The following is a 19,365-nucleotide window of genomic DNA, read 5'->3' on the forward strand; positions in this document are numbered from 1 at the left end:
TATAGCAGGTGCTGCAGAGTTGTTTTTGCTGCCTCAAATTCCTTGTTCTGCTACTTATGGCTAAAGCAAAATGACCATCATAATAGTTACCATAATACAATATTGTAACAGCTGTTGTTCCAAGTCAAAGGAGTAAACAAAAATGGCATAACACAAGTCAGCAGCTCACCTTAGATGAAGCTTTTCTAGTCCAACATCTGCAAGGTCATCATTAGCTCTCTGGTGGATGTCCCTTTGAGTTTCTATCTTATGGTCATCAGATAAACCATCTACTTTGTGAATAAAGACCTCAAAATTCATGTCAGGATTTGCTTTATAGGCTTTGGTGACTGTGATATGAAGTCTTGCTAGGGCTTCCATGTAATCATCCTGCAAGCAAATGTAAAAAAAAAAAAAAAAAAAAGTAATAAAGCCAATTTTTGAAAGACTTCCATTGGTAATGCACCTACTGAATGTATTAAAGTGTAATGCAAGTCATGGCATCTAGTTACATTTTCCTTGGCTGCCCAGAAAAGGGAACTTTCTATAACACCCGTTAACCCTGCACTATGATCTTTAGTGTTGCCACTAGGCAATTTTAGCAGGGCACCGTCCCCTGCCAGATTTTAAAAGGGCAAACTACGTCCTGCCCTTTCAGCTGTGCCCGCTAAAATAGCTGGCCTGAGCTTTCCCCACCCACGGACCGCAGTGTTCTTGCGGGTGGGTAAAGTTGTGGTGAGCGGCCAGGTGAATACACGCCATGCTGGGCATGGCTGCAAGTGTGATGAATTGGGGGTGTTCCACAAGGACACACCCCTCCCTGAACGACTACTTCCCCTTTGCGGGAGAGCGCGACATCAGCGTGCATAGGTTGCCCTGGACGAGAGTTTGCCCCTGCCCGCATTCTAGCGGGAACACTAATCTTGTAGCATCCCTTTGACCTACTCTTTTTCAAACTCACAAAACGTCAAAATACTAAACCATTTATATTTATTAAGGTTTAACAACTGTTAAATACTTTGCTTCACGGTCTGCACCATTCATATTAAAAGTATAATACACAGTATACTTTATAGCGACTTTATATTTTACAAAACTACATGACAGATGCACATAGGCATGATTGTTATGATATTAAAATTATTCTCTAAAAAATTGCAGTCCTGCAGCAATATATATTCCTTACTGGCTATGGTTGAAAGCACATTAGAAAGTACCCCATGGGGGTCCCTGCACCAGAAAAGCTGTAATGCATAACTCATGCTGGATACACACTTAAACCAGGGCTCGACAAATCCCAGGGGCCAGGTCGCCATGGCTACCAGATTTTGCTGCCTGGCTACTAGATTTTTCAGTGAAGGAGGAAGCAGATCCTCATCAGCTCTGGCAGAGATTTGTGCCTATAGTATTGCGTGTTCATATCATGTACAGGAGTGCATATGTCGTGTGTCGCCGGCGGTGACTGCTGTGCCTCTGTCCGTCCTGGCCTGCACTGACTACTCCTCTCCATCCTGGCCTGCTCTGATCCCTGCTGTCTGTCCCAGTCTACGCTGATCCTCCTGTACGTCCTGGCTGTCTATTGTCTCCTATCTCCGGCTGCATAGAGCTCTCCGGTAGTAGGGTCTATGCGTGGCCAGGGAGTGCGGAGCGGCTTCAGAGGGATAGTGGTGTGACCACGAGGGGAGGGGGGTTTTGTTATACTTTCTGGCACCATTGTTTTATGTGAAATGTGGTCCGTTATTACTGGAGGGTGGGGGGTGGAGCAGGGGAGCTGTGCAGAGCAGTGAGGGGGTCTCCATTTTACTGTATCCATTCAACTGTGATGTGTATAACAGTTGCATAACACACAGAGCTGTGCTCCTCACTCACGCCTATAATTGTTTTGGGGTGACGGTGGTCTGGCTCATACAGTTTCATCCTGGCTCCTAGATTTTAGAAAAATTTGTCAAGCCCTGACTTAAACGAGGGAGCGGTCAGGCGAATGATCCGCTGTCCCAGCGACCGATTTTTAAGCTATACACACCAATAAGCCTGCTCAATATATGTGGCCTACCATCACAATTGGGGTTGGGGGGGGCGGCACATAAATTTGCCCACCCAGTTGTGATGTCAGTATCGTCGGTCTCTGCAGCCAGCGTACGCGTGGTCGGCAGGTTGCCTGTGCACACTGGCAGAAGTACCAATATTTCTGCAAGATATATAGGTATCGGCTGTGCTGCAAGGCCAACATGATATCTGTGAACTACATAGTTCACAGACATACAGTCATGTGCATAAATATTGGGACATTGACAGAATTTTCATATTTTGGCCTCTATTCACCACCACAATGGCTTTGAAATGAAACAAACAAGATGTGCTTTAACTGAAGACTTTCAGATTTAATTTGAGGGTAATTACATCCAAATCAGGTGAACGGTGTAGGAATTACAACGGTTTCTATATGTGCCTCCCACTTTTTAAGGGGCCAAAAGTAATGGGACAAACTAAACAATCCTAAATCTAACTTTCACTTTTTAATACTTTGTTGAAAATCCTTTGCAGGCAATTACAGCCTGAAGTCTGGAACGCATAGACATCACCAGACGCTGGGCTTCATCCCTGGTGATGCTCTGCCAGGCCTCTACTGCAAATGTCTTCGGTTCCTGCTTGTTCTTGGGGAATTTTCCCTTCAGTTTTGTCTTCATCAAGTGAAATGCATGCTCAATCGGATTCAGATCAGGGGATTGACTTGGCCATTGCATAACATTCCACTTTTTAGCCTTAAAAACTCTTTGGTTGCTTTTGCAGTATGCTTCGGGTCATTGTCCATCTGCACTGTGAAGCGCCGTCCAATGAATTCTGAAGCATTTGACTGAATAGGAGCATATAATATTGCCCGAAACACTTCAGAATTCATTCTGCTGCTTTTGTCAGCAGTCACATCATCAATAAATACAAGGGAACCAGTTTCATTGGCAGCCATACATGCCCACGCCATGACACTACCACCACGCTTCACTGATGAGGTGGTATGTTTTGGATCATGAGCAGTTCCTTTCCTTCTCCATACTCTTCTCTTCCCATCACTCTGGTACAAGTTGATCTTTGTCTCATTTGTCCATAGGATGTTGTTCCGGAACTGTAATGGCTTTTTTAGATGTTGTTTGGCAAACTCTAATCTGGTCTTCCTGTTTTTGAGGCTCACTAATGGTTTACATCTTGTGGTGAACCCTCTATATTCACTCTTGTGAAGTCTTCTCTTGATTGTTGACTTTGACACATATACACCTACCTCCTGGAGAGTGTTCTTGATTTGGGAAACTGTTGTGAAGGGGTTTTTCTTCACCAGGGAAATAATTCTTCTGTCATCCACCACAGTTGTTTTCTGTGGTCTTCCGGGTCTTTTGGTATTGCTGAGCTCTCTGGAACATTCTTAAAAAGAAAGAACGCACCGAACAGTTGATTTGGCCACACCTAATGTTTTTGCTATCTCTCTGATGGGTTTGGTTTGATTTATCAGCCTAATGATGGCTTGCTTCACTGATAGTGACAGCTCTTTGGATCTCATATTGAGAGTCGAGGCACATATAGAAACCGTTGTAATTCCTACACCGTTCACCTGATTTGGATGTAATTACCCTCAAATTAAATCTGAAAGTCTGCAGTTAAAGCACATCTTGTTTGTTTCGTTTCAAAGCCATTGCGGTGGTGAATAGAGGCCAAAATATGAAAATTCTTTCAATGTCCCAATATTTATGCACCTGACTGTATCAGGTGTACACAGCCACCGATGCGCTTGCGATATATTGTTCGTCGATCAAACAAACAATATCGACAAATGTGTACCCAGCTTAAGGCATGGGAAACAAATGGATCTATAAAATTATTACATATTGAATAACCTGATAATCTGTAGAGGGTAACAAACATGTGTACACATTCTTACAACTATAAACAAACATTTTCTTGCACTATCAAGAAATATTTGAATTGAAAAAAAAAAATGCAGCTCCACAATGAAAGAAAACAATGGGCAGGGCAACAGCAGCACAGCTGCAGGTCTCACTGCCAAAACACTGCTCTGTAATAAGGATATCCCCAAACCAGACAGATAGCATTGCTATAAATATATCACTGTACAAAAAGAAGCCACTGTGCTTTTTTTATTTAACATTAACAGAACTAAATAGACCATAAAAGTGGATATCACTTAGAAAGTAAAACTGCGATCACCTGGGCATCTATCACATATATTAATGCTCCTGTCCCCCTGAATATCATTTCATAGTCAAAGGTAGGGTCAAAGAAGTCCACTTGTCCTGGAAAGTCCCATATTTGGAAATTGACAAAAGAACTATTGGAAATGTCATCTTTGTAGATCTTGTTGGTGCTTTCCAAGAACAAAGTTTCATTTGGTGACATCTTGTGAAACACCACCTGCAAGACAAAAAAATACAGCATGTCAAATAAAAAACCAACTTGTTATATATCATACAACCTTCAGAAAATATCTGGATAACATTCAACAACTGAGTCTTACTCTGATGTCAAATCATGCAAATAATGCTGCGTATCCACTACGCGACATTACTTATGCTGGCCATACACTCTGCAATTATCGGGACGATCCGCCCGATATCGGCGGATCGCCGCGATAATTGCAGCGTGTATGCGGGCGACCGAAGGTTAAATATTGCTCGGTCGGGCATGCTGGATTGTCCAGCATGCCCGTCCGATGCGATATTTACCCGGGAAACTGTCGGCCGCATCGGGCAGTGTATGCCCAGCGCAGCCGACAGATGGGGGGCGGAGCGCGGATGTCGGGCTATACACTGAGATTTCTCTCACAGTGTATGCCGGCGACCTCTGCGGCTGGCAGGCTGCCAGATAAAATGTCTGTCGGTCTGACAGACATTTTATCTGGCAGTGTATGCCCAGCATTAGCGATTGCACGTTTTTTATTATTATTTTATTATTATTTATTAACAGTTAAAACTATTTTTGCAAGTAACACAAAACAATGTAGGACCAGGACATGGTTTATAAACACAGCTGCATAACACAAGCAGCAGGACATGAGCAACCAGGTGTTAGGTGCCAATTTGGGAGTTAGAAGTAAATTATGCTATAAGTAGGGGGAGGAGAAGCACGTGAGGGACGAGGGCCCTGCTCGTGAGAGCTTACATTCTAAAGGGGAGTGGCAGACAGGGTCGACACAGATGGGGTAAATAGTGAGGAGGGAGCATGGAGCACTGGGTTAGGATATGTGCTGCGGAATGTGTAATTAAGATGACCCGATGTCAAAATGAAGTCCTTCATTAATCTCTCTCTATGACAGAAAATAGATTTTGTTTGTGTGTTATTTCCATGAGAGATGTACAAAATAAAGTTGTAACACTAATTATTGTGTGTTACATTTTAGCGTCTAAATACATCCTGATAGAAAATGCAGCTATTATGGGACTGTCCTGCCATCCTAATACAGTAGTGACTACTTTAATCCCAGCTGCTGGGTGCCATGCCATGCTCCTGTGAGTGGGTGCATCTCACATGCTAGACCCACCGACAAATTGGTGCAGCCATGCCCAACATGCTGTGGTCCCACAGGATGTTGCAGTACACGGGCCCAGAATTTCTCTTGGCAGCCCTGGAGGTGACAAGCAGAACCAGGTGGGCATAGTGGTGGGGTAGCAAGGCCATGGAGGGAGGGAGGTGGTTGAGATTGGAGGAACAGGAAAGGCGGGGGAAAGAAGCAGAGGGTTGGAAAGCAGACTGATGAGAGAAAAAAGGGGGAACAGCAAGTGGAGGAGACAAGAGTGGGAGGATAGGGATGGATAAAGTAGAGGAATATGTGGGCACTGAATAAGGGGGTGTTTGAAGTAAGGGTGTTCATGCTGTGGACGAGGTAGTAACAGACGAAAAACTGGAGTGGAAGCTTTGTGATATAGAGACAGTGTGGATTAAAGTTGTTAAATGTTCAAAAAGAGAGATAAATGAACAGTGCTGCTCACGTATGAGTGCAGCTCCAAAAGTGATATATAAAAAGAGGTGTGTGAGTAGTGGGTGCAGGAATTAGTTATTAAAAAAAATGATTAAAGTGGATAGATGTGACGCAATGGGAAAAGGCAATACAAACAAGAATTTATGTAATACGAGGGCAAAATTACAGTGTACAGAGCCGATCCAGTCCGAAGTGTTATGATCAACAAAGATCAATCAACAAGAGCAGCATGGAGATAGGGAAGTATTTGCAATGTCCAAGCAGTGAGTGCAGTAAGTAGTTTTCTGGATATTCATGAAGCAGAAGATGGTGAATTTGGTCATTCACATAGATATGTTGCTTGTTGAATTTCAGAAAGTGTTCTGGTTTTGAGGATGTTTTCCTCAGTTTTCATCAAGTTTAACTCCGGCGTAACTCCGACTTCAATTTTTGGCGAAAAGCAGTTTTTGCTTGTTTTTGGCGGAAACTTTTCACCGATGATGCCATTTTCGGCGGAAAGTCAATGCAATGTAATAGGCGGAAAAGTTTTGTCTATGAATAGAAGGTGGAAAAAAGTGCAGAATTGGGGTTCTGGGGTGCAACGTTGCGGGAACCCCCGTGCAGCCTTCAGACAGTCCCCCAAAGGTAAACTGTCAAAATTTTTTAAAAAAGACTTACCCCAAAAAAATCACTTTGAATTTGGGGGCGAAAATGTTGGGGGACAGTTAAAAACTAGCGAACTTGACTCTGGCGGGGTCCCCAAGCATGCCCCAGGTGTTTTTTTCATTGCAGGGGCTTGCGGCAGGTGGATTTTTCACGATTGTTTAAACTTAACTTTAGCAACTTTAAAATATGCTGGCCCCCATTTTCAAGTACCCCAAATTTGCTGGGATAAGTTATTTTCTGCAAAAAAAAACCCTGAATACTATTCTGCACCACATATACAAAAAAACGCTATTTAGCAGCTATTGATCCCCTTTAAAAACACCAAATACCTTCAGCAAGCCAAATCGGGGGGGGGGACCATATCAGAGCATCTTTTGGGGGGTGTCAGGCTGATTTCCCCAAATCTGACAGTACTTTCCGCTTGTTTAAGTTTAGCCGGGTCCTGTTTTCGCACACTTTCAAATTGAATACGGCGATTCGCGGGCACACGCGCAATACTTTTCTGCCTGCAAAACAGGCGAAGTAGGTGAAAAGTCCTGGGAGGCGAAAAAGTATCGCGGGTCCGCTCAAATTGAATACGGCTCTAAGTTATCAATTTTAATTACACTTATAATCTAATGCAGCCTACATCTTTGCAGCCTTAGTGAGCACTAATAACTAAAGTTACAAACATGTCTCTGTGTGCTGATTGGGACCCCACCCCCAGAGCTAAATTGGGATGCAATAAAGTCTAAGATAAACAATTTGTGAGAAGGGAGTGGACCATCACAGATTCACAATACATTCCTAACTTCCTTTATAGAAATTGCTCTTAATATAGCAGTCGTGATCATTTACCTAGCATAAATTTTTCAAAGCTGTGCTGTGGACACTTGTAGTGTCCCGCTAGGCTGTTTTAATGGGACGCCGCTCCCTGCCTGATTTGAAGTTGCAAAAAAGCGCCTGCCATTATGGTGGCGTCTTGCTAAAACAGCTGTCCCCACCCGTGTCTCAAGGACATGCCCCCATTTTTTAGTGACCATGTCCCTTTTTCGGGCACACACAGAAGTGCCCTTCAGCAACAGCCCCCCTGCCCTCTCTAGAAGGAACACTATGGGCGAAATTCAATTGTTTTATCACGCCCGAACTCCAGTCTAAAGTGACGGGAGATCGCGAGGCGATATTCTATTGATTCTGATTATCGCGCCCAAAGAGGTCGGGTTTAGTGTGATCATGAAAAGTGGCCAAATGGGTAACTTTTTTGTGCGTTTCAGGCCACCACCCCAGGGAGAGGGGGGGAATGCGCAAGCTGAAATTCCGGCACCGGTTCACACCCGACAGGAGCAACGATTGAATAGCTCCGTCGGGAGCGAGGGGGAGGGGGGCACTATTGGCGCAAACAATTGAATTGCGCTCTATATGTGGTAGGGACAATAGATTCAATGAAATTAAATTTAGACAAAATTGCGCAATAAAATGAAGAGTGCAGCCACAATTAGTGTAAACAGGTAAACATCCACAAATTACCCAAAAGTGATAGATACAAATAAAAAGATTACACCAAAAGGTTAGGCGCTCTCTAAATGCCACATAAAATCATACCCACACGGAAATAAAATTAATAATCACCCAGAATTTTAGTCCTTTTCAAATGAGGACGGTGTCTTGGAATGAATTAACTTTTATGTGGTATTTAGAGAGCGCCTTAGCTTTTGGTGTAATCTTTTTATTTGTAGGGACAATAGATTGTAAGCTCAAATGGGCAGGGACCGATGTGAATTGCTGAAATATTCTCTGCAAAATGCAGCATAATATGTGCGCTATATAAATAAGAGTTGCAATCTCATTTCTGTTCCAGTCGACAAAAGCATGTGCTTGGAAGGCTAACTGTGCTACACAAAGGCGAATTGCTCAAATTTAAAACACATTGTCATCAATATGCAGCCCTCTAGCACAGAGCTGGAACATTCGAAGACAATTAAATATGATATTTCATGTGACATATTACCCAACAACCAAGAATAGTATGCAGTAGTTCGCTAAATACAAATTCAATGTGATAAAAAGGCAGATCTACTGGGTGAATTTAAAGGGAAAAGGTATTTATAGTTAAAATTACTATATTAAACAATTGGACAGGTTTCAGGACTGAACACTATGGACCGCTGTCTTTTTCCAGCCTTATTGAAACATATACATTTGGGGTTAATAGCTCTGTAATTCAGTTCTTGAAATTACCCTATGATAGTCACAACACAGCCCAATTGCCACTGAATTTATAGAATATTTACAATTTGCATTGCCATTTATAGAACTGAAAAATAGAAGCCAAGTAAGCAATGCATCCAGAGAAGCCAGCTGTAACATTTTGAAAACTTTTGTAATTTGGGTGATGGTCAATGTACAATAAACTAGCAAAAAAAAAAAAAAATTATAATAATTCACCAGAACACAAGTGTGAATGGACACAAGTTTTCTTATCTTTGCATTTGCTGACTAATGGGTACACACTAGATAATATGTCATCCGATCAGACCGACATATCGGGCACATCGTCTAGTGTGTACCATCTATGCCGTGCATTGTCCGTTACATCCTACGTCGGCAGATAGGGGATGTCGTTAGCGAGTGCCATGCTGCATTCGCCATTGCTGACCACATCGTCAATTGTGTATGCATTTGCTGATGCCGGCACCCCCCCCCGGGTCCAGTCGCTGAAGAGCTCAGGCTGGGTACACATCATCTAGTGCAGGCCTGGCCAACCTGTGCCTCTCCAGATGTTGTGAAACTACAAGTCCCAGCATGCTTTACCAGCTGATAAGTGGGAGGGTATGCTGGGACTTGTAGTTTTACAACAGCTGGAGAGCCACAGGTTGGCCAGGCCTGGTCTAGTGTGTACCCCGCCTATTTAAGTCTATTGAAATAGATCAGGGATGGGGATCCTCCTGCCCGGGCCCCGTATAAGGCCCTTGGAATCATTTGGTCTGGCCCTCTGAGCTTTTTTCTGCTAGCCTCATCTGGCTAGCAGGGTGCCTAGAATGGCAAGCTGCAGTTAGAATCTATGCAGCAGTGCAGCCTGGAGCGTCCTTAAGATGCTTCAGACGGTCACACCGCTGCTCTTACAACTCCCCAGAGCATCCTGAGGATTGCTCTAATCACCCACGATTGTGACCCTGCCCCCGTGTGATGTCACGCGGAGTGGACGTGGACTGCACCAGGCCCGCAAATAATTTTCTATATATCAAAATGGCCCTCAGCAGAAAAAGGGTTCCCCACCCCTGATATAGATGATGCAGAGTCAGTGACCTGAAAACAAAATTGTATATTGTAAATGCATGATTCAACTGTTTATTATATTAATTTTCCAAAAGTATATTAAGAATATAGTACTGAAACATGGAAATAAGAATTCCACATACAGAACGTACAAAACAAAGCATGTAAAGATTGCCCATGTAACCTAGCTATTCATTTATGTGTGTAACTTAAGTCTTCCAAACTATTTGTAACTATCCGCTATAAAACCTCACTTGGTTTTACCATCTGATATAACCCACCACGGCCCTAACTGTGCAGAGTTTGTATATTCTCCCTGTGCTTGCGTGGGTTTCCTCCGGGTGCTCCAGTTTCCTTCCACACTCCAAAAATATACTGGTAGGTTTATTGGCTCCCAACACAAATTAACCCTAGTGTGTTTGTATGTGCGCATGTGACAGGGAACACAGATTGTAAGCTCCACTGGGGCAGGGACTGATGTGAATGGGCAAATATTCTCTGCAAAGCACTGCGGAATAGGTGTGCGCTATATAAATAACTGGTAATAATAATAACCCACATTGTATCGTCAGACAAGGTTCTGACAAAACCACACCGCTAACTGAATCACCACCTATCTAAGCTACTTCAGATTAATAGGAGCTGTTCTGGCAATCAACTAAAAAATAAAAAAATAGTATTATTCCCCCCATCAAAACCACTATCCATTTAGCTCATGATAACCGAAACCTAGGAGTTTGAATATAAAAAGCTTATAAATGCATACAACTTTGTGTAAACTATCCTGTGCAAAACTGTCTATATTAGCAACTGTCTACCAACTTAGTACAATTTGTGAAGTCTTTTAATGAACACAAGGGGGGCAGCTGGCTGAACTGACCTATAGATTTACTATGCTGATAAGCAAGCAATTAAGCCGCTGCCTAAAGTATGTAAACACACCATTCTAGAGCCCCACAACAATAGCATTATTTTTCCTGTGATAATAGGTCAGAGACATGAGTAATACGGGTCATAAATCATGCAGATCGGAAATGCATTACAAGCAAAACCATACCAACACAATATTTTGATTCTTGGCAGGCACCAGCCTTGGAGTTGTTCAGGTAGTTTGTTTCCTTGGCACAACTACTGTACTAGAGCAAATGCACATCCACTGGGTCCCTAAGCATTAATCTATGCAGAAGGACGTGCATATTGTCAACCTTAATTGATTTTGGTCTAAAGCTACAAAAATCTCCAGAAAGTTTCCAGCACACATTAACATCTCTAAAATAAAGGGAAATCATCACATAAAATTATTTAGATTAAAGAACGTGTATTAGCACTTAAAGAGAGCTTGAAAAAAAAGTGTATTTAGGGCCTGACTCAGCAAGGATCGCTATTGTGCTAATATGCATGCTACGCAGTTGCTAATATCAGCGGTGAAATGAAAACGTTTGCAAAAGCAATGCGATCACAGCCTAACATAAGGACGCCCGCTTCCCCTTACTCACATCCGCATACTTGGGCAACTCAGGGTTACCGAAATAAAAATAGGTAACATTGAGTAACATCGGACCCATACACACAGTGTTCACCCTAGCTCCGGCGGCAGGCAGAGAGGGCAACCATGTGCGCGCGCTGAAGGCGTGTGCGCGTCCAAAAAGGGGGCGTGGTCATGAAAAGGGGGCGTGTCTATAAGAAGCGTCCCCTTGTCGTCATACTTGGGGCCGTGCCCGGCACTTACGGACACGCCGGGCAGCCCCCAAGCGCTGCAGACAGTGAGAATAGATGCCGGGCGCATGCGCCTGCCGTCTATTCTCCGGCGGTGACCGGGTCACCACACATTTTTCCACCCGCGGGGCACTGAGTCCCGCGGGTGAAGACGGCACCCGCAGGCTGTGAGGGCAGGGCGCTTTTTGCCCTCCTCCTGGAGGGCAGGGCGCTTTTTGCCCTCCAGAAGGAGGGCAGGGCACCGCGCCCCGCCAAAACAGCCTAGCGGGAACGCTACACACAGTTAATGCAGGTCAGACAACACTCAGGAATTGCTAACTTCAGTGCATGCTATGAGGCCTCAGGCTGTGTATGGTCACGCCCCTGTGACGTTGAAACACACTGGCAAGCCTTCGTTCACCAAACCACCCCCCGTCATCACCCACAGACGGCACTTCCTGTCAAAACACTCTGCTTTGGGTCTGCGTAACCTCTGCAAATGCAGTTCCCATCGCAATTGCCAATTCGCGCATGCACAGTGCAAATTGGCAGATTGTGTGCATATACGCAACTGTGTTCCTTGCTGAATCAGGCCCTTAGTGTATAAAGCTGCTAACAGTCTCACATACTGAGCAGTGTTTTCAGGGAAATAATTAAAATAGGACTAATGCAGGTTACACACTTAGCAATGTGTACCCAGCACGACATAGCCAGCGATGGGACCCGGCATGCGGAAAGTGCATACACACTGGGTCCGCCGGGGGAGAGGTAAGCGCCATGCTGCATTCTGCAACATGGCATCATTAGCAACATCCTCCTTCAGATGGTGTGAACTGCTTTAAAGCTATGCAAGCTTACGAGATCTTTTGATCTCTCTCTGTAAGCCTCCGGCCGGTGGCAGAAGCTGACACAAAGCACACTCGCAGTGTCAGCTTCCACAGGAGAAGTCATACCATAACCACTGTCCCTCCGAGTACCCCTTGGTAAAGAGGGGTGATATTTTCATTAAACATTAATATCTAGCACATTGTGAAACCTTAATAATCTCAGCAGTTCTGCGATTATTAATACATAAGCATCAGGCTCAACCAGGGTTCTGTAAGATCATAAAGGTCCAAGGGTGCAACACAGAGAGGGAGAGACATAGTAAGCCTTCTAAAGAGTGGCAAAGTGGCCCAAAGCAACTAACCAGCTTCTACTTATCGTTATATAGAATAAACTTAATAAATACTTGCTAGAAGCCATTTGAAATAGGCAACTTAACCACTCTTTAGAAGGCTTGATAACATTTTCCCCAGATACTCCTGGGAAGCCAACAAAATATGAACCGCAAGTAAAAATTGCCAAAAGAGCAACCTTTCAAAAACATACATGTACTTCAATTATTAGTAGTTGCTGGACCACAAAAACGTTCAAAAGAATGTTCTAGTAACTAGAAGTATACTTCTATTATTTCAGTTGACTATACAAAAGACTGGTCAATCAGGTTTGTAAACACTAGGTGGACAAATCTATAAAAAGCATTCACAGTAAGAAACCAAAGTATATGGCATGCTGTAGTTGATGCAAACATTATATATTACTTTGTGGCTACCCTAAGTGAAGGACCTACAAATAGTTTGGTATAACAACCATTGGGATGGCTTCAACAGAAAAAGGGAAGCAATGCAAAAGAAAAAAAAAAACACAAGAAATGTGATACTATTGAATAAACTGTACTAGATGACTGTGAATTCCAATTTATAGTGTTCGCTCTAGCGCAGGCAGGGCGCCTATCGGAACCTGGCACTTTGGCGTGCGCACCAGTATTTGGGGCGGGGCCACTCAAAGGTCTGGCCTTGATACGCACTGTAGGGTCATGTCCAGCACTTACGGTGATGCTGGGCTGCCCACAAGCTCTCTCCACAGGGTGGGGACAGCTATTTCAGCGCTTTAACATCGAGCAGGGCGTGGCACCCTGCTGAAACAGCCTAGCAAGGACACCATTTCAGGACAGGCTCACTAATTCCAATGTTGCCCAGTGATCAATGCCAAAACAGCGATAGTTACTCACTTTAGTCAAACAAAAATGCCACTGTAAGCAGCAGACTTAATGTTGTCGCCTTGTTTATCTAGTTAAATACGAGGGGTGTGCAATAAGTTTCTGGATGTGCACTGCATAGGTAAGACACAATTTGAGAGTCTGGTTGTGAAGTGTAATCTCTGACTAAAGTTCTTGTGAAATTTCAGAGCACAGAACAGTATATAAGCAGCACTGCACACCAAAGAACTTGTTCCTTCAAGAAACTCATTATGGAGATCAGCGGAGGCCACTGGAGAGACATGATCTTCTACGACTACAAGAGTGGTCTGCGACAGGAGAGTTTTGACAGACCACAAGCTGCTTTTGTGGTGGAAGCAGTCCTGAACCAGTCTAGGATCTGTGTCCGCCATCACAGAGGAGAATGTTGCTGCCATATGGGCCATAGTGGAGGTGGACGCCAGGGTGACCGTGGCCCAGTTAGAGAAGGATATAGGCATCTCATCAGTATACATCCGAACGATACTCCGCGAAAACCTTGGCATGAGCAAAGTTTCTGCATGCTGGTTGCTCTATGAACTGACTCGAGAGCAGAAGGAGGTTCGGGTGAGCCGCAATATGCTGGCCAGGTTTAATGGTGGTCGTTCAAACTTTGTCTGATCAGTGGAGACGTATCCTAAATCTACAGTTTTGATCCCGAGACAAAACAGTTGGCCCAGTGGACCCCAGTTGGATGTAAGCCACCACAGAAGTTCCGACATGAGCGCAGCGTGGCAAACCAGATGGTGGCTGTTTTTGTGGCCAAGACTGGTCATGTAGCTACCATACCACTCGTGCAGCAGTGCAGTCGCTGGGGACTGGTACACCAACCAGCACCTGCCGCAAGTGCTGGAAGCCATTTCCAGGGGCTGTCCAAGAAATCGTGCTCGTGTTGCCCCTTCTTCATCACAACAATATACCTGCACAAGTCCAGGGAAGTGGTGGATTTTCTAGCCCATGAACGCATCCAGGAGCTTTGTCATCTGCCTTACAGTCCAGACCCTGCCCCCCTGCAACTTCTTCTGTGTTCCCTCAAATCAAACTCAAGATACGTGGGATTCGTTTTGAGTCACTGGAAGCTGCTGTGGAGACCTTCATCCAGCATGTAGAAGACATACCTGCTTCAGACTGGTCCAGCTGCTTCACCACCAACAACTTTAATTGGAATCCTCTGGTGAATACTTTGAAAAACTATAATGTTCACTTTCTTTGTAAATAATACTTTTTGTACATCCGGAAACTTATTGTACACCGCTCATACATATATAAAAGTTTACTTAGGCCATATTACAAGTTTACGTATGTTATGTTAGTGTACCCTTTGTTCTGAACTTTTACAAGAATATAAACTAAATCTTCAACCTCTCCACTGGATACTAAATGTTGCTTAATATTTATTATTGTTTATTTGTAAAGCACCAACATATGACAACTTTCCAGAAAATATTGAATTATTAACCCAAATCCCTTTCCCGTTGCAGTTTACATATGTTTGTTTGTCCGGTTATGCATTCAGACACCCCTGCACTGATTGTGATGAAACCAACACGAGATGGTCCAGTTGGATCCTGGCCAGGTTTTAGGGTCCTGGTCGGACCTCCTTTTGGTGTACATTGGGCATAACTTTGACCCCGGGAGCATGTTCTGACCCTTCCACTGAATGGATTTGGATGAAAATTTCACAGAGTACTAACATGGGATCCCAGAAGAGGTCTCGGTTAAACCTCCCGTTGGTGTACGCTGGGCAGAAATTTGACCTGGGGAGCCTATTCTGGGCCTTCCACTGGATGGGTTTGGATGAAAACATTACTGAGGGGTGGCAATTGGTCTGGGATGCCTAATGAAGTGGTTGGGGCCCCGGCAAGACCTTACGGTGAAGAGCACCGGCCACAACTTAGACCCAGGGATCCTGTTCTGGGCCTTCCACTGGATGGATTTGGACGACATCACAAAGCAAAAAGCGGTCTACTGACCCATCTATATATGTTTGGACAGTGTGGAAATCCATACACACCCAAGGAGAACATATAAACTCCACCGACAGTACTGTGGCGCTATAGATAGCAATGCTAAAGAATGTGCCATCATATCACACGATTTTATATAATTTTGCTAAAGGTTCAGATTTAGCAGTTACCTTAAAACAGGTTGTACACTCACCAATAAAACGAAGTCCGGGATGTAGTTATGATCCTGGCGGTCGGGGTTGCCAGCACTCAGAATGCCAATGCCGGAATCCCGACACCAGTCAGAAACCTGGCTTCAGCATCCCGACTGCTGACATCCCAACGGCAAGGATTGGGCACTAGGAGAAGGGTTAGGTTTAGGAGTAGAGTTGGCCTACTTACTGGTAGGCTAGCATTGTAACCCAGTTGGGATGCCGGCAGCGGGATCCTGAGCACCTGCATGCCATACCCAACAGCTACTTCCCAGTACATGAGCAATGTACATGGGGAGCATATACAGGCACCTATAGACCACTGCCATCACCGGTGAGCTTACAGTGTGACCACTGAGCACAAGGTACACTGTACAGCACATACACAGCAGCTGTGTGTTACCCATAAGGCGGCGTTAGGGACGGCACAGTTGGAGGTGAGGACGGCACTGCACACCCAGCCACAGTCACCCCCCACCCCGGTGTAGGGCCGCTCAATCTCACCTTTTGGATGGAGGACTTGCCGCTGCGTCGCATCCCCATCAGCAGGATCCGGGGCTTGCTGTCTGACGCTGCCGAGTTATCGTCCATCTCTGTTTCATCAGCCCCGTAGCCGAAATCTTTGGGGAATGAATCTGCCACCCCGTAGCTACCGGACAGAGGCTCCTCCCCGGAGTACTGGATAGACATTTCCGCCGCCCGGTATTACTGGTCACACGCGCCGCCGGTGCAGAGCGCCGAGCGCATAATCCGGAGTGCGCCGTGTCACGTGACGCACCGGCCCCGGTGACCACTGTTACAGCAGAGGGGGATAGCGTCAGTAAAAATAATAATAATAAAAGTTCAGCTCTGCTGTCGCTGTACCGGGAGTTATTATGCCTCCGCTCTCCTCCTTTTTCTCTCGCTCTACCAAACCCTACAGTAACACTAGCCCCGTTCCTGCGTAACAACGGCTCATTGGCTAGACCATTGGGAAGAGCGGCTCGCTGATTTGATAAGGGCCTAGTCACTCATTACATCTGTTCAACAGGTTAGATTGTGCTAGAATCATGTGGTTAAGAATCACCTGACAGTGTAGACACGAGGGGAGGGGGGTCAGACAGTCACACATGACCCTTAACCTGCAGTCACATAAGTGGGCGTTGCTGTATGAGCAAGAATGGGCGTTATCCTCACTTTACTGAGTCTGCCAAACTGTAACTGCAGACTAAGCAGTATCTACTGATAATTTTATTTTTAAAGAGAAACAGTTTATTTATACAAATTGTATCAAATTCACTGATAATCTGTTACTGCATTAAATGAAAATTGAATGTGATACTGTATGTTATTCATTTTAAATGTCCAAATAGAACCAGTGGCTGGGGGCGTCACAACAGAAGAAGAACTAGTTAGATTCTGGGGGTGCCCCTCCCTTGGGAACCTTCCTTTACTATAAAATACACACTTGGTGGAAGACTAGGCTTCCTACATACAGCTTCTCTTTCTTGAGAAAGGTACTGATAATGCGATTTTCTGAAAATTGAGTCATGATAGCCCGTCGCTGTGCAATGATGCTTCACCATGGCAGCACCCACAACTGCTTGATGAATCGTGTCACTGCACAAGGGGTGGTGGGGCCAAGATGACAAATTCACATCAATAACCACCATCACTCACTTGCTCCATGGAGGGATAATTATCAAAGATTGTTTTTTCAAAGCCATCAATTTTCTGCAGCTTTAAAGGGCAGGATATAAATGGGCAATACTACACAGGCAAAACAACCCGCTTCAAGAATGTATTACTATTTCCCTATTAAATACAGCCCCCAAAGATGCAGAGAATAATCAAATTTGAAAACTCGATCTCTAGCAAATATAGCCATCAGTCTTCCCCTCCGCGAGCTCATGCAAGGTAGGTTCAAAAAGTAGGCAAGTATGGTTCAATTACTGCTTGAACAGAGGCAGTAGCTGACAGCTTCTGAGAGCTGCATAGACTAAAGCAGAGGTTCCCAAACTCCACCATTACAGTTTTTAAAGATATCCATGCTTGAGTCTAGAAGATTTAATCAAATTGACTGATGTACTAATTAAGTCACCTGTGCTCAAGTATGAATATTCTTAATCCGTGGATTGTAATGGTGGAGTTTGGGAACCTCTGGTCTAGAGTGTTTTGGAAAAATTTCAATCAGTTGTCAGCTGGGAGTATGCACTATAAGTGGCATAGGATTGGATTACTGTGGCACTTGCCTAATTTATTTTAATACACAAAGTTGTAGAGCACTTTTTGGGCATTATTTACTAAGCATTGGATTCGAAAACTGCCCTTTCAATCGTGTTTGTGGCCAAAAATGTAAAAGGTCAATGATTTAACTAGCATAACACAGTTGGTAAAGCATTGCCCTTTTAAATTTTGGGTATAAACACATCAGAAGCGCCAGGTTTTAGAACTTGACGCTTAGTAAATAAACACCTTTAAGTCTTACATGGTCTACTTCTGCAAAACTTGAGTCTCTGAAGTTGATGTATTGTATTGTTACTACTCTGACTATAACTTGTCTATCTACACTTTTATTATATCAGCATTACACCAGTACTTCTTTTCAGACTTCCGTAACCATACCTCCCGACAATTGAAATTTTATAAAAGGACAGTAAATGTCTCTAAAAATGTGGCCTAAAAATACACGTGTGTTGTCAGACGCATCAGTGGCAGGTATGTGTGGAGCCCCGATCAACAGTTAGGACACAAATCTAGTCGTAAGTGTGGGACAGTCTTGTAACTTCAGAATTGCCTAAATTCGGGCACTTTGGAGGGATGTGGTACAAAATGACGACATTCAGAATGTCGACATGCCAAATATCAACATTGTGAATGTCTACGGTCAGCATAGCATATTCAGCTGATTGTAGCTCTAACCCTACCCTAGCCCTGGACATGAACTGTCAACATTCACAATGTCGACATTTTGACTGTCAACATTTTGTCCATGTTAACATTCTGAATCTCAAAATAATGACCACTTAGCATTGGGAGGTATGCATAATAGAGCCTGTACAAGCAAACAAAATGGTCCTATATACAGTATGTACTAAACCAAACGTATGGAGTATTAAAGTTTAGAAAATGTGGAGGGACAATTAAGCAAACAGAGGTATATTTTAGCATAGAAGGATAGTGTGTAGACTGGGCAACAGGCTAACCTCAACCTGTCTATAAACCGTTTTTTTTGTACAAAATTATAGACACACTTACCCGGCACCTAAGTTATCAGATGACAACTTTATTTGGGCTGCAGCTTCTAAAAAGGGTACCTGCTATCTGTACCCAATATAACTCAACAAAATGTACACAATATTATGAAGCGCTGCTCAAATAATTACCACAATAATATCTCAATTAGTATTTTAATTATTTAAAAATGGCCACAATATATAAAAAAATCATATATAAATACATATAATGAATGCACATAATAACCGCTTTCAAAACATAACCGCTATTTGTTGTAAAGTCCAAGCTAGTATATATTCGATATACAGTATACTATTAAAAGATACTTGTAGTTATAAGTATTAATCAGCAATTGCACTTTTCTTCCTTAATAAG

At 43.8% G+C, this 19,365-nt stretch overlaps 1 protein-coding gene across 1 annotated transcript in view; it reads right to left on the minus strand.

The window, feature by feature from the left end:
- Positions 1 to 16,791, minus strand: part of RRAGC (Ras related GTP binding C) — a 42,155-nt gene extending 25,364 nt beyond the window's left edge. Inside the window, exons 1-3 of the mRNA XM_088462302.1 lie at positions 16,279 to 16,791; positions 4,195 to 4,398; positions 170 to 369 (exon numbers count right to left, since the gene is read on the minus strand). Coding sequence (XP_088318428.1) covers positions 170 to 369; positions 4,195 to 4,398; positions 16,279 to 16,464 — 590 coding nt within the window. The 5' untranslated portion in view covers positions 16,465 to 16,791. The remainder of the gene's footprint in view (positions 1 to 169; positions 370 to 4,194; positions 4,399 to 16,278) is intronic.
- Positions 16,792 to 19,365: the final 2,574 nt, after the last annotated feature.

The sequence above is a fragment of the Taudactylus pleione genome, unplaced genomic scaffold (genome assembly GCF_031769625.1).
Source record: "Taudactylus pleione unplaced genomic scaffold, aTauple2 ptg000007l, whole genome shotgun sequence".
Taxonomy (NCBI): Eukaryota; Metazoa; Chordata; class Amphibia; order Anura; family Myobatrachidae; genus Taudactylus; species Taudactylus pleione.